The sequence below is a fragment of the Tupaia chinensis genome, unplaced genomic scaffold (genome assembly GCF_000334495.1).
Source record: "Tupaia chinensis unplaced genomic scaffold, TupChi_1.0 Scaffold144276_1, whole genome shotgun sequence".
In the NCBI taxonomy this organism is placed as follows: Eukaryota; Metazoa; Chordata; class Mammalia; order Scandentia; family Tupaiidae; genus Tupaia; species Tupaia belangeri.
In genome coordinates, this window is record NW_006204133.1 from 7,157,660 (window position 1) to 7,172,296 (window position 14,637).

General features: G+C 40.9%; 1 protein-coding gene across 2 annotated transcripts in view; it reads left to right on the forward strand.

Annotated features, from left to right (window-relative positions):
• TMEM182 (transmembrane protein 182) overlaps positions 1–14,637 on the forward strand; it is a 112,513-nt gene that overhangs the window by 37,316 nt on the left and 60,560 nt on the right. The window contains exons 1-3 of one of the 2 annotated variants that reach the window (XM_006166625.2): positions 116–425; positions 659–758; positions 2,945–3,043. In XM_006166625.2, the coding sequence (XP_006166687.1) occupies positions 294–425; positions 659–758; positions 2,945–3,043 (331 nt within the window). In that variant the 5' untranslated portion in view covers positions 116–293. Of the gene's footprint in view, positions 1–115; positions 426–658; positions 759–2,944; positions 3,044–14,637 lie in introns of those variants that run through there. The other variant, XM_006166626.3, reaches the window with a different exon arrangement.

The following is a 14,637-nucleotide window of genomic DNA, read 5'->3' on the forward strand; positions in this document are numbered from 1 at the left end:
CCCTTGGGAGAAAGACAGTTCCTCAATCAGTATCTTAAAATAGCCAGCCATTCTCAGCTGCCGGGCTGGAGTCCCTCCAGGGGAGAGCAAAGGGAATACAAATCCACCAGCTGGGTGAGCGAGAAGCCACCAAAACATGAGCTAGGACAGGCTTCTCCAGAAGATTCTGACGCCTCAGAAACTTTTTTTTTTTTAAGATTTTTTTTTCTTCTTTTTGTTAGTGTTGAGAAGCTAGGTGTCTGCCATTTTAATATTTTTTAATCTTATTGAAAAGGAAGCCAGTGAATTGAAAAATGAAACTAAACATCGCCATTTTCTTTGGGGCTCTCTTTGGTGCTTTGGGGGTTTTGCTCTTTTTGGTGGCCTTTGGATCGGATTATTGGCTCCTTGCGACCGAAGTGGGGAAGTGTTCAGGTGAACAGAATGTGCGTTTCTTCTTCACAACCTTGATATCCTTGGGAGAGATGAGGGCTTCCTTAGGTATCTTCTAGAAATCAGAGAACAGTCGTGAAGTTACCTATTTCTTCATGGAAGAGATCTGTAAAGGCGACTGGTCATCATTATTTGGGATAGATCTGTGATAGCGAACGTTTCCTGGTTGTAATGATTTTGAGTATATTCCTGTGTTGAAAGTACGTTGCCTCCTTTGTGTCTGCAGATAGAGAATGTCACTTTCCACCATGAAGGATTCTTCTGGAGGTGCTGGTTTAATGGGATTGTGGAAGAGAATAACTCTAATATCTGGAAGTTCTGGTATAGTAAGTGCAATTTTGCTTTATTTTCCCCTGTTTCTACAAATTTTAAAAGATGACAGTTCCTTATTTAGTGCATATCAGTTGCAAGAAAATGTATTTCTTAATTATAAAGTCTCCATAGGATATCTTCAAAGGTTCATGAAGAGATTTCAGTATATAGAAGTGGCCATAGGAATAATTATTTAGCTTCTAACAGAAAAAAGGAGTCTGAATATGTATGGCAAAATTGAATTATCTGCTGTTTCCCTGCTCATAATTAAAATACACTAACTCTAACAACAACAACAAAAACAGATATTATCTATAGTATTTTTTTTCAAGCATCTGTTAATGCTATGTTGCAAATAATGCTGTTTTCATTATAAACCCTTAAAATCGCAAATGTAAAAATCCAGAAATAGAGATGTATTATTTTATGTTTACAGCTTCAAAGCTAAAAAAATTAGATAATGAAACTTAATTACCAGAAGGAAGAGATGAAAGCTCATTTTATTTGGGTTTAAACACGTTTGTAAAGCAGTACCAAGAAATGACTGGCTTTTGATGTTTACATTCTCTTATGGACATTTGTAAAGCTCTTTTTTTGAAGTAGGATAGTTTTCTAAAACTAGAAGTTTTAGAAGTATTCTTTCAAATCTATTTCCAGCATTGTATTAATCTTTGAAAATCAATCCATTGAAAATATCTAGCATTTATTTGATTGTATCCAACATTGAAAGAACTGTTTATTAGCCTAGAGCTTGTTAAGGATTGAAATGATTAGTCTTCTTATAAAATATCCCCATGAAAAATCAAAGTATGGTATTTCCACGGGAGTCCAGATGATGGGAGCTATAATGAAAATATGAAATCACTGAAATTTTAAGCACAATGAAGGCAAATGGGCATGTATGGAAGGAAGAGGGCAGTGATAAAGTGCCATTTTAGAGGAATATCTGAGAGACAATCTTTTAATGTACTTTAAGCAGGAGAATAAGCATGCAAGTTGCTCAAGGAAATTGTTTAGATTTTGATAAAGTCAATTAAGTCAGACTTTAGAGAAGATTTTGCCAAAGACTTAGGAAAGTTAGATGATTTATCTCATCTTTTAAGTATGCATAATGAAATGTAAAAGTTTTTAGAAAACATAAAAGTTTTTGGGGGGGTCAGCAGGTGGTGTAGTGGTTAAGGCACTGGACTTTCACATGACTGAGCAGGTTTGAATCCTGGGTCAGGTGACTGGAAACTCACAGCAGACATGCGTGCTTGTGAGCCCAAAATCCTGAGAGGAGAAAGGAGGATACGCATTATGTTATGGCTATTCCTTCTGAGAAGTGACTTCTTACTTTCCCTCTCACTAACTCTGTCTTTCTGGTGAGCACACATGCTCTATGGCAAAAATCTTAAAAAAAAAAAAAGAAAAGTTGCTTCTTATGGTTTCTTCAAATGCTAGAAAAATTTGAAATAACTTGTTTGAGCTATCATTTGCATCTTTTCTCTAAAAACAGAATACACAAATTTTTTTTCTAGTGATTGGAACTAACACAGATTCAGTCTAAGTTTATTAGATTTGCTGAAGCAATTATTTCTGTAAGAGATATTTTTGCTATAGGGTACATGTGCTCACCAGAGAGACAGAAAGACAGAAAGCAAGAAATAACCTACCCCCCCCCCACACACACACACACAGCAGATGGCCAAACACACACACAGCAGATGGCCACAATCCCTTCTCCATTCTCGTCTTGGGATTTTGGGCATGCATGCACACTGCCCAGTGTGAGTTTCAAGACTCCAGGTCCAGGACTTGGACCATGGTCTGCAATGTGGGAGTCCAGTGTTGTAACCATTATGCCATCAGTTTGGCCCCAAGCAATTATTTTTGAATACTGATGGTATGCTAGGCATTATGTTCAGTATAGGAGACTATGTGAAAATAAGAAACTGGTGCCTTCGATGTTAAGATTTTAGAAAGGGCATTTGTGTTTATTCCATTGAATTATATCACAGAGCTAGATGTCCCGGAAGAATCTTCCTTCCAGGTTCCCTTTAACTCTTGATAAGAAATGTTTAGGAGGTCTTCCTCCCTCATACGATTCTCTGACTTTGTTGAGGGAGATGGCAATTCCATCAGTTCCCAGATTCTGTTTTACTGAGCCATCACTGAAGCTTCTTGGTAACGAAGATCCCTGCTTTGCTGTCTTTCCTAGCCAATCAGCCACCATCCAAGAACTGCACTCATGCCTACCTGTCGCCGTACCCCTTCATGAGAGGAGAGCACAATTCCACGTCCTACGACTCAGCCATTAGTAAGTACCCTCTGTCCTCAGAATGCCACCAGAAAAGATTTGTCTTTCTAGAAGTGCGCACCACAAAATTTTTGTGGGAAATTATAAAATCATTTATCACCTATAATGCCAATATTTTCTCTGATAACAGCCTACTAGATATAAGTAAATAAGATGTTTGAACACACTATAATTTTAATAGAACATAACTTTGATCTGAAAGTAAGGTCATTGTAATTTACTTATACACTTTAATTTACTTATGTTTAATTTAAATATGATTTACTTGTAAAATTAATTTTTAATGTGTAATTTCTCATCTAAAAATAGACATTTATTAGGAAAATTTGCATCTTAAAGATTTAACTAGCTTTAAACTAGTCTTCCAATTAAACTATTATAGTATACAGCTTACTTTAAAAAAAATAATAAATGGAGGGCCAGCAGGTGGCATGGTGGTTAAGGTGCTGGACTCCCACATGGTTGACCACGGTTTGAGTTCCAGACCCAGTGGCTTGAGAATCATACTGGGTGCATGTGTATGTGTGCCCAAAATCTTGAGAGGAGACTGGAGGATAAGGGATTGCAGCATGGCCATCCTTTCTGGGGTCTGTTTGGGGGTGATCTCTCACTTTCCTTCTTTCTGTCTCTCTCTGGCAAGTGCTCGAACCCTGTGGCAAAAACAAGCAACAACAAAGTCACTCAAACCATTTTATTGAAGGGTTTAAGGTTGAATGATGCGAGAACAAAGAAGCACTGAGAAGGGCAATAAAACCCAGTTTCTTCGGGGTGGCTGGGGCCTCCTTCCCAGACTTTCAGTTGTTGAAAACTATATGCTACTTTAAAAATATTTTGTGGCAGGGCCTTTAGGTGGCATGGTGGTTGAGGTACTTAACTCCCACATGGCTGACCATGGTTTGAGTCCTGGACCTGGAGGTTGGCTTTCTCACTCTCTCTCTGGTCAAATGAAAATAAATGAATAAATAAATAAAATTAGAGAAATAATTATAAACAATTAAAAACAATGTTTTGTGGGGCCAGGAGGTGGTATAGTGCTAACACAATTGAATCACAAGGGAAACACCCTACATTCACATCCTGGGACCTCCCTGGCATGCTAGGCATGTCCAGGATGGGCACCATGGAAGGGTAAGTGTCTGTTTCTCATGGGAAATGTAAATGCATAAACATAAAAAAGTTGTTGTAATTGTTACTCAAGAGATTGTGATTACGCTGTTACATGCATACGAAAGGACTGAACCTATCATGCATGACATCCCACAGAAGAAAGGCAGTCAGATATTGTTAACTGCAAGTCATATTAACACATGATTTTTAATAACTTTAAAAATAAGAGGTAGCAGAAGAATAGCCAATATATTTAATGTTCTGAATGAACTTAGCCAGGGTTCTCCAGAGAGAGAGAGAGATTTTAAAGATTTGGCTTATGAAAACGTGGGGCTTGGCAAGCCTGATGTCTCTGTGGGGCAGACTAGCAGGCAGAGGTTCAGATGAAAGTGGATGTTGCAGTTTTGAATCTGAAAGCTAGAAACTCCAGTTGGAATGTTTATTGGCAGTCTAGAGACCCAAGTCCTTCTTCCTCAGGTCATCGACTACTACTTAAATAAGGCCCACCTACATCTTAGAGCATCATCTGCTTTACTTGAAGTCAAGTAACTGTAAATGCTGACCACATCTAAAAAATACCTTTTTTTTAGCAATATCTAGGGGCTGGTGTGTGGCCCCAACCCATAGTGGCACCATAACCTAATCAAGTCGACACAAAACATTAACCAGCCAGGAACTTAACAAGTCTTTACACCATTCAGCTATTTTTTTCATCTTTCTGTCCAATATGTAATACTATACACCATGATTTTGTTTTGGGTTTGACAAAGTACATAACATAGGAGTGAAGCTTATTCTGCATCATTAATATGGCACTTTATGGAATAGGGGTGGAGTCTGGTTCAGAAAGGAGGGGATCTGAGCCCTGTTGTGCTTGTCCACCAAAGCTCTTTGGGTTTAAAGAACTGTGGCCATTTTCCTTAGAAATGTGCTTGGTATGGATGCGCCTTCCCATTAAGAACTGCACGCAACATTTCAGGCACGTTCACCAAAACCCCTTCCATCCTGGGGAATGTGGATGTAGTTATGAGAAGAGATGAATGGCATGGACAAGTGTAGAAAAAGCTATTTGTCTCACAGAAAAATTATGAAAAAAGGTGCCGCTTTCCTGACATTCTTGTTTTTAGAAAAAGAACTAGGAAACAGCACAGGATTGGCTTTCTGGAACACAAGGCATTTGTATAAATACTGTTGCTCGTCTTGTTGCTGATCGGGGGTTGAAGTCCTGTGCTGAGGTAGCTACTGTAGACATCATATACTTAGGGCGACTCTGCATGTTTGCGAAGTCTGCACCTCAGGGAGAGAGTGGAGCACTTGAAAATCAAGCTCACGTAACCTATGCATAATAATATGATGGAAACGGATAGTAAATACATGTCAAAAATGATACTGCAATTACACTTGGAACTATTATGCAGTTCTATGTATAATTAGTGTTTCGTTTTTTGGATCCGATGACAAAACCATATCCAATTTTATTTTTTAATGTTCAAACTCCTGTTTGGCACATGTACTGTTAACTCCTTACTCACTAAAGAACCTGATCAAATACTCTAAGTACACATGGCTGGGTCATGGAACGGTAAGTCCTGTAATAGAAATCGTATGGACACATTTTACTTATCCTCATAGTCGACAGAGATATCTGGCGCTATGGTTTTGAGATGTATGTTTTTGTTTGCTAATTTTATGTATCTGAAAGAGATCGATTTCATGGAAAGTATTCTCTCTGACCATCCAGGATGTTTCCTAGTCAATGAAACTATGTCATCTTCACTCCGAAGTCGCTGTTTAGATTTACATAGCTTCATAATTATCAGTCATTATCTACTTGCCAATTTATCTTTAGGGAATTCAAACTATTTATATAGTGCAATGTGTCACGGTCTAGAAAATTATTGGCAAAATGACTGTAGTCCTCTAACTTCTTATATTTAGTTAGCTAATATTGAATTCAGTGAACATACTACAGTGGTGCGGGGTTTTTCTGGAGTGACCATTTTAGAATCATAGGCCACCCATGAGGAGAGTTTCTTCTCTCATAATAAAAAGGCTGAGACAGAGAAATCATGTGACTCTCTGTCTTCCCACGCTTGATTACTGGCCGAACTAATGTAGAGATTCTAGTCTTGCCTTTTGTTTTATTATGATTTTATAAAGTACAGTGAATAAAAGGCTGATTATGGGGCTGACTATGAAATAGTATACGTCATTTGTTTGTATCTCAATGAAAGAATTAGTTAAATTTATATTTGCGTTCTCTACATTTCTGTCTGAGTCTGACCTGTGTAGAAGTCAGGTCTAATTTAGTGTTTCATTCCATTTTTTTGAAATCTCAAATACATATTCAGAAATTCAATTATTCTCAAACCTAGTTTTTGAATGATTGCCCAAGCCTAGTCAAAGTGGTCTAATTCTTCAAATTGTTTTCGAGGTAGGCTTGTGTACTTTGAAGCCCATTAAACAATTCCATTACCTTTTGAGATTTGTCAGAGTTTAGATTTTCTGGTTTGTTTCATGCTTACATTCGGTCACAGTTCATTTATTTGGTATCATTTGGTAACAATGTACTGAACATAAATTAATTTTCAAGATAATTCAACCCTGAGTGAATTAATATTTCCCTTTCTTGGTATCCCCGAAGCCTTTGACTACTCCTTCATCTAAGCAATTGCTTTGCTTAACTGTATTTGCTTGTTTACCTCCGTGTCTTTAGTATTTGAGGTCTTTAAAAGCACAAAATGTAACTTGTTTATATTTATATCCCTAGATATAGAACCTGATAGTTAGCAGACGCTTTAAGATTTATATAAAAATTACTTTATGCAAAAATTACAGGTAGCATTTTCAGCAATTAACTGACAAAATAAATTTTTTTGCAGGTGAAACATTTTTAAACTAAATTATGGACTTGACTTTCTTCTTATTTTATTTATTTATTTATTGAGAGGTTTTTGCTATAGGGCATGTGCACTCGCTGGAAAGACAGAGAGAGACAGAGAGACAGAATGTGAGAAATCACCCCCCAGGGGGATGCCCACGCCGCAATCCCTTCTCCTCCATTCTCCTCTCGGGATCTTGGGCACACAGGCACACGCGCCCGGCGTGAGTTTAAGCCACCGGGTCCGGGACACGAACCGCGGTCGACTACATTTCAGCAACTTAGCCATTATGCTAACTGCTGGTCCCAACTTTCTTCTTAAGCATTGAGTACACTGAAGATAATTTAGGTAATTTCACCTTTTCCTGACAGAACAAGAGGGAACAAACATGTACAAACGGGCTAACCATTGTGACCTTTGAGTTCCTCAGATTCAGTGTTTGTCCCCTTACCTCAGGACCTTTGTCTAGGCCATGACCCTCTCCCGGTGCTGTTCCTCGGTTCACATCCCCTTCTCTGCATTTTCCTAGCAAAGCAAGTTTCTCCTCCCAGTTAGTTCAAGCTTAACTTTTCAAAACAAGCCTTCCTTGTCATCCCCCTACCTCACTAACACAGGAATTGGGAGAGGTTTTACTGTGTAACTTTACCTTGGTAATTTATAACACAGATTTTTATTACTGTGTAATTAGTTTGTTCATGTGTTTTCTTCCCAATGCATCTCTATGCTCCATGGAAGTGAGTTTGGCTCACCATTGTATCCATTTAAACTAAATGCTAAATAAATATTTTTGGGGAGATTCCATTATTCCACTGTACTGTGGTATTACTACTGATACCCTAAGAAATGATGCATATGTAGGATTTCTTTCATCTTTTACTAAATGGACATAGATTGCTCTTACATTTTGGGATTTTAGGGGAACTTTCTTTTTTTTTTGCAATTTTTTGGTTTTCAACATTGTTTTCATCTATGAATAGCTTTTATTATAAATGTTTATTTGTCTTGTATTGTTTTTGGTTTCATTTACTTTTTACTTTTTTTTTTTTTGAGAGGTTTTCGCTATAGGGCACGTGCACTCGCCAGACAGAGACATAGAGACAGAAAGCGAGAAATCACCCCCCAGAAGGGATGGTCACGCCGCAATCCCTTCTCCTCCATTCTCCTCTCGGGATCTTGGGCACGCACGCACACGCGCCCGGCGTGAGGTTTAAGCCCCGGGTCCGGGACGCAAACCGCGGTCGACTACGTGGGAGTCCAGCGACATAGCCATTACGCTAACTGCTGTTTCCCTTCCTTTACTTTTATAAAAAGTGTAAACTGAAGAAAATGATGGGAGATCAGAAGCAGGAAGGCAGCTTGGCAAGAGATTCGTAGTGCGTCAAATTATGGCACGAGAAAGCAAATAACAGATAAAATTGCAAGATGTGTATTATGAAAAGACTATGGATTTCACAAAGTTTTTGCAACAGAATAAACTCATACTTTAATTCCATTTTCCCTGAATTTATTTATTTATTTATTTATTTATTTATTTCTGCTGTAGGGCATGTATACTTGCCAGAGAGAGAGAGAAGGAAAATTAGGACTCATCGCCCAGGAGGTTGACTATGCCACAGTCCCTTCTGCTCCAGTCTCCTCTGAGGATTTCGGGCATGTATGCACACACACCTAGTGTGATTTTCAATCCACTAGGTCTGGAACTTGAATTGTGCAGCCAGGCATGTTGAATCCAGTGCCCCAACTGCCACCCCTCCCACAGGCCTTCCATACATTTTTGGAAGCCCCTTGTAAGCCTGTTTTTCTTCTGTGATGTCAGAAGCTGTTGTCCTCATGGTGCTCTCAGGGACCCAGGCTCTTTCCACATTTTTGTTCACCACCCTTGGCAGGTGGACAGGCATCTCCATGTTTCTCCATCTTCAGAAGAGCAGAAGAGTTCCCAGAGTTTGCTAGTAGGTTTCTGCCAGTGTTTTATTTGTAGATGGGTCTCTTAGGCTGAGATGTGAGTTTTGATCTGTCTAGGGGCTAGACTGGAGAAGTAGAAGGGAGAATGGTGAGAAGTAAGTGAGGAGTCAATCAACTGAAAAGTTCACCCCTGTGGGCTGGAATCTTCATCCCACTTGGCAACTATCAAGGCTAAAGAAGGCTAGGGCAGTGAAGATCAAAAAACAATTATGGATCTAATTGATATTTAAAGAGTTCATATGTAAAAATTGGTAGCCAAGCTAAAGGTGGAGGTCTCTAGGATAATAAGGAAGTTTTTTTATGTGTTAGTTTGTTTTGAATTTACCTGATAGCACATGTGCTAGCTAGAGAAAGACAGAGAGAAAGAGAGATAAGGTGAGAAAGCTTCCACCATGGGGAATGGTTATGAGGCAGTAGTCCTCACTGCAAATGCAGAATAAATAGGAATGGGAAGTGAGCAAGAAAAATTGGATCATATGCTGATGGTGCCAAAATTCTTTTGGCTGGTTTGCTCTCTCCCATCAAGGGCTTGGATAACTAGATTCCTCTCTCTCACCATATGGAAAAGGCAGTTCAAAATGGATTAAAGACTTAAATGTAAATCCTAAAACTATTAGAAGAAGGAAGAGGGGAAATACTTCACAGCATTGGATTGTGCAAATGTGTGTGCGTGGTTTTTTTTTTTTTTTTTTTTTGAGAAATTTTTGCTGTAGGGTGCATGCACTCTCCAGAAAGGTAGAGACAGAGAGAAGAAAGCAAGAAATCACCCCCCGGGGAGATGGCCATGCTGCAGTCCCTTCTCCATTCTCCTCTCGGGATCTTGGGCATGTATGCACATGTGCCTGGCCTGAGTTTAAGCCACTGGGTCTGGGACTTGAACTGCAGTCGACTACATGGAAGTCCAATGGCATAGCCATTACGCCAACTGCTGGTTCCATGCAAATCATAGGCAACAAAACCAAAAACAGGCAAATGAGAGTAATCAAAATACAAAGCTTCTAGCAGCAAATGAAATAATCAGCAGTGCAAAGAGCAACTTATAAAATGAGAGAATGGGAAAAAATATTTGCAAACTGTACATTTTACAAGAGATTATATCCAGATTAGATCAGAAACCCAAACAACTGAGAAGTAAAACAAAACAAAACAAAACAAAACAGACAAGTAACCCAATTAAAAATAGGTAAATGACCTTAACAGACAGTTCTCAAAGGAAGATATACAGAGGCTAACAGTGATAGAAAAAGTGCTTAACATTACTAATCATTAGGAAAATGCAAATCAAAATGACAATGAGATGTCCCCTCACCCCATTTAGAGTGGTTACTATCAAAATGACAAAAAAGTAACCATACTGGCAAATACTGGTGAGGATGCAGTATATGTTGGTGGAATGCATTATAGTCATTATGAAAACAGGATGGAGGTTCCTCAAAACACTAAAAATAGAACTGCCATATGATCCCTGGATGTCACTATTAGGCATATGTCCCACAGAAAGGAAATTAGCATGTCATAAAGATATCTGCTCCCCAATATTTAATGCAGTGCTAATCTCAATAACTAAGATTCCGAATCAGCCTGAGCCCAACCACAAATGAATGAAGAAAGAGAATATGGTACACACAGAAGGTCACACACATGCACACACCCCCACACAGTACAATACTACTCTTCATTCAAAAGCAAAACAAAACAACGAAATGCTATCATTTGAGGCAATGTAGGTAGCCTGGAGAACAGTATGTTAAGGGAAATAAGCCAGATACAGAATGAGAAATACTACATGTTCTCAGAGAGGTAGGAAAAATGACCTTATAGAAGTAGATAATGTAAGACCAGCAGTTGGCGTAGTGTCTATGTCGCTGGACTCCCATGTAGTCAACCACAGTTCAAGTCCCGGACCCGGTGGCTTAATCTCAGTCCAGGCGTGTGTGCGTGCGTGTCCAAGATCCTGAGAGGAGAATGGAGGAGAAGGGATTGCGGCATGGCCATCCTTCCTGGGGGGTGATTTCTCACTTTCTGTCTCTCTGTCTCTCTGGTGAGCACACATGCCCTATACCAAAAACCTCTCTCCTGTCCTCGGAAAAAAAAGTAGATAGTATAATAGTGACTAGTAGAGACTGGAAAGGGAAGGGGAAGGAAAAGATAGATAAACATTGGCTAATGGATACAATGTTGCAGGTCGGTAGGAGATACAAGTTCTGGTGTTGTGGAATGACTTACCGTGTCTACGGAGTGATGGTGCACAGTTTAGATGGTGAATGTGCTTGTTGCCCGGATCTGATCATTACACATTGTATTCTTGTACTGAAGGATGCCTAAACCCGTACAGCCTGCCGGTATCCCATTCTGGCTCACTGCCCATTTTCTTGGGTTGGTGCTGAGGACCTGGTCCTCCTTCCTAGCACTGCCCTCCCTCTCAGGGAGCTGTTCTACTTGCCTTCACATTTTTGTCTCCTGGTGATCCTCCTGAAAGCCAAGCTCCTCTCTGGACATAGCCCTCCTTTCTCCTTTCCCAGGAGACAGTGGGAAACAGCGACCCTCAGAACAGAGCATACAGCAGAATGGGGAGAATGTGAAATCTCCCCCTGGGATGTTTCGGGAGTGGGCAGTGAGGGAGTGGAGACCTTAGCAATTAGCTTGGATAGCTACCAAAGGAGCAGAGTACTACATGGAATACAGCGTCCTCACAAAAATCACCAAACATACATACACAAAACATGCTTTACTGGGAAAAGCAAAACAAAATATAAAAATGGATGTCCTTACATTGGACAGTTTGAGATAGCACAGCAGTGAATGAAGATTGGAGCCTAGAGTTAATGTCATTTCAGGAGACACATCAACATGGGTAGGTATCCAATCTCAGAATGATCCTCCCACCTCGCTCTCCCACTCTCTCTCCAGTTTGTAGATTAATTATCAATATCTAATGTACTTGGGTCTTACTTATCATGTTTTTTGTGTGTATGTGTTCATATATGGTGATCCTGGACATTATCCTAAATTTGTCAAATAGCTTTAAATACTTAAACCCTGCTTTTGTTGGGCAGAAAAAAAAAACATGCACCACAAAATTAATAGAAAATGTAATTCAGTCATTTTTTTCTCATAAATGTCAAGTACTTAGATGTTTGGAAATGCCTTAATATCAATCTAATTTCTTGCTATTTGTTCAGACATGTGGGATCATACAACCATGACCACAGACACAGTGTCGTATTACAGGGCTGACTGCAATTCCTGACGAACAGCTGACTCTGTTCGGGCCGCAAGCCCAGGTTCCGTTGGGTTCAGGGTTGACTGCCACTCCCAGGGCAGTGAACTCAGCTTTCATGAACTGCGAGTGGTGGGAGCAGAGTTAACTTTGCCGGTCCCAACATTAAAGCTGTAATTAAAAACTCAGTTTTTCTTGGGGTGCTATTTCGTGTTTCCTACAATTTATTCATGGCTTCTCGGGATCAGCTGTCAGTTGATGTATCATCCTTCCAATAATGGGAGGAAACTGCTCCCTGAAAGCCAGACTGCGGTTATTCCCTGCAGTGTGGCGTGGCTTCCTTTCATGGAGGGTGGCTCCCCCCTCTGTAGAGATGTCTGTTGATCTCTCTTTCTTTTCTTTCCATATATATTTTTAAAACTTATGTATTTTACATTCGTCCACTCCCTGCCACATTCGTTTATAAGTCTGCTCTCCTGAGAGCATCCTCTGGTGCTGCAGAGCAGGGTCTCCCCCTCCTCCGCCCTACTGACATTTCGGTCCAGTTAGTTTTGTTGGGGGTGTGGGTCTGTCTCATGCTTTTAGGATAGAGCAGAGCCCCTGGTCTCTGCCCGCTAGATGCCCTTAACGCTCTCCCCACACACTTACGGTGACCGGAAATGCCTCCAGATGTTGCTGCTATCCATGTCCTGGGAGTGGATGGGCACAAAAACCACCTGCTGAGAACCACGGCTGTCTTGCAGACACCCATCCCCAGCATTTCCGACCCAGCGCCCAAGCCCTACTCTGGAATGCACTCGTCCTGCCTCCATGCTGTGCGGGGCTTCAGCCTGGGCCTGGGAGAGGTGCTGACTGTTACTCCCAGCAGCCTTCTTTCACGCAGGATGTTCAAACCAAAGAGCAGCAAGGAACTTTTCTGGGCCTTTCTAATTTTGAATATTAATGCTTATTCCCTAAGCCTTGAGCCTTTCCTTAGAAGAGAATATTATTAATAGATTCCAATGAAAACAAGTTACTGAGTGCTGACCGCATGTCGAGCATTGCTCTGGATGTTTCAGAACCACCCCTAAACTCGTGCCTTCATAAAGCTTTATTGTGGGAAGACAAAAATAAACAGATAAAATTAGCCAGCCAAGGGACCAGCAGTTGGTGTAATGACTGTGTTGCTGGGCTCCCATGTAGTCGACTGAGGTTCGAGTCCCGGACCCGGGGGCTTAAACTCACGCCAGGCGCATGTGCGTGTGTGCCCAAGATCCTGAGAGGAGAATGGAGAAGAACGGATTGCAGCATGGCCATCCCCTCCCCCCCTGGGGGGGTGATTTCTTGCTTTCTATCTCTCTGTTTCTCTCTGTCTTCCTGGAGAGTACACGCACCCTCTAAAAAAAAAAAAAGCCAGTCAAATACTTGGAGGGAAGTGGCAGATGAGAGGAATGTGTACAGAGGCGATTTTGATTCTAAACAGAATAGCCAGGGAGGCTTCACGGAGGAGGTGGTGTGTTTTGAGTTGGAGCGCCTAGGGTTGACTGTGGGCTCCTAGGCCAGCTGAGCTGTCTCAGCAGGCTCCCTGACCCCAGTCTGGGGGCTTCAACAGGTCTGTACTCCATCATGAGTTACACGGCGTTTTCTGGGTCCATTCGTCTCTTGGGCACTTTGATGGATTTGTATCTGAGTTACTGTGAATAGTGCTGCAATAAACACGGACACACGGAGGTTTCTTTGACATACTGATCTCCCACTCTTCAGATATATACCCAGTAGCAGGATTACTGGAGCCCAAGACTGGTCTATTTTCAGTTTTTGGAGGAACCTCCATGCTGTTTAGCATGCTGGCTGAACTAATTGAATTTCCAGTAGGGAGGGTTCCCCTTTCTCCATAGCCTCTTCAGTACTTACTGTTACTTGCCTTTTTGATAGTAGCCCTTTTTTTTTTGAAGTTTTTGCTTTAGGGGTGTGTGCACATTAGAGACAGAGAGAGACAGTGAAGACAAAATGAGAAATCACCTCCCAGGGGCGATGGCCATACCACACTTTCTTCTCCTCCATTCTCCTCTCGGGACCTTGGGCATGCACACACACATGCCTGGTGTAATTTTCTAACCTCCGAGTCTGGGACTTGAATCCTGGTTGGCCATGTGGGAATCCAGCACCGTAACCACATGCTACCTGCTGGCCCTGATAATGGCCATTCGAGCTGGGGTAAGGTGATACCCGAATGTGGTTTTGATTCGCATTTCCCTTAAAGGATGCATTCCTGTCATTTTAGGTAAGACGGATGAACCTGAAATAAATAATGCAAAGAGATATAAGTCAGGCTCTAAAAGACAAATAGTGAATGCTCTCACTTAACCAACACATATTCCCTAACTCACTAGTGGGAGCTAAGAGACGACATGAGATTGAAGTAGAGAGTGTATTGGCGGATA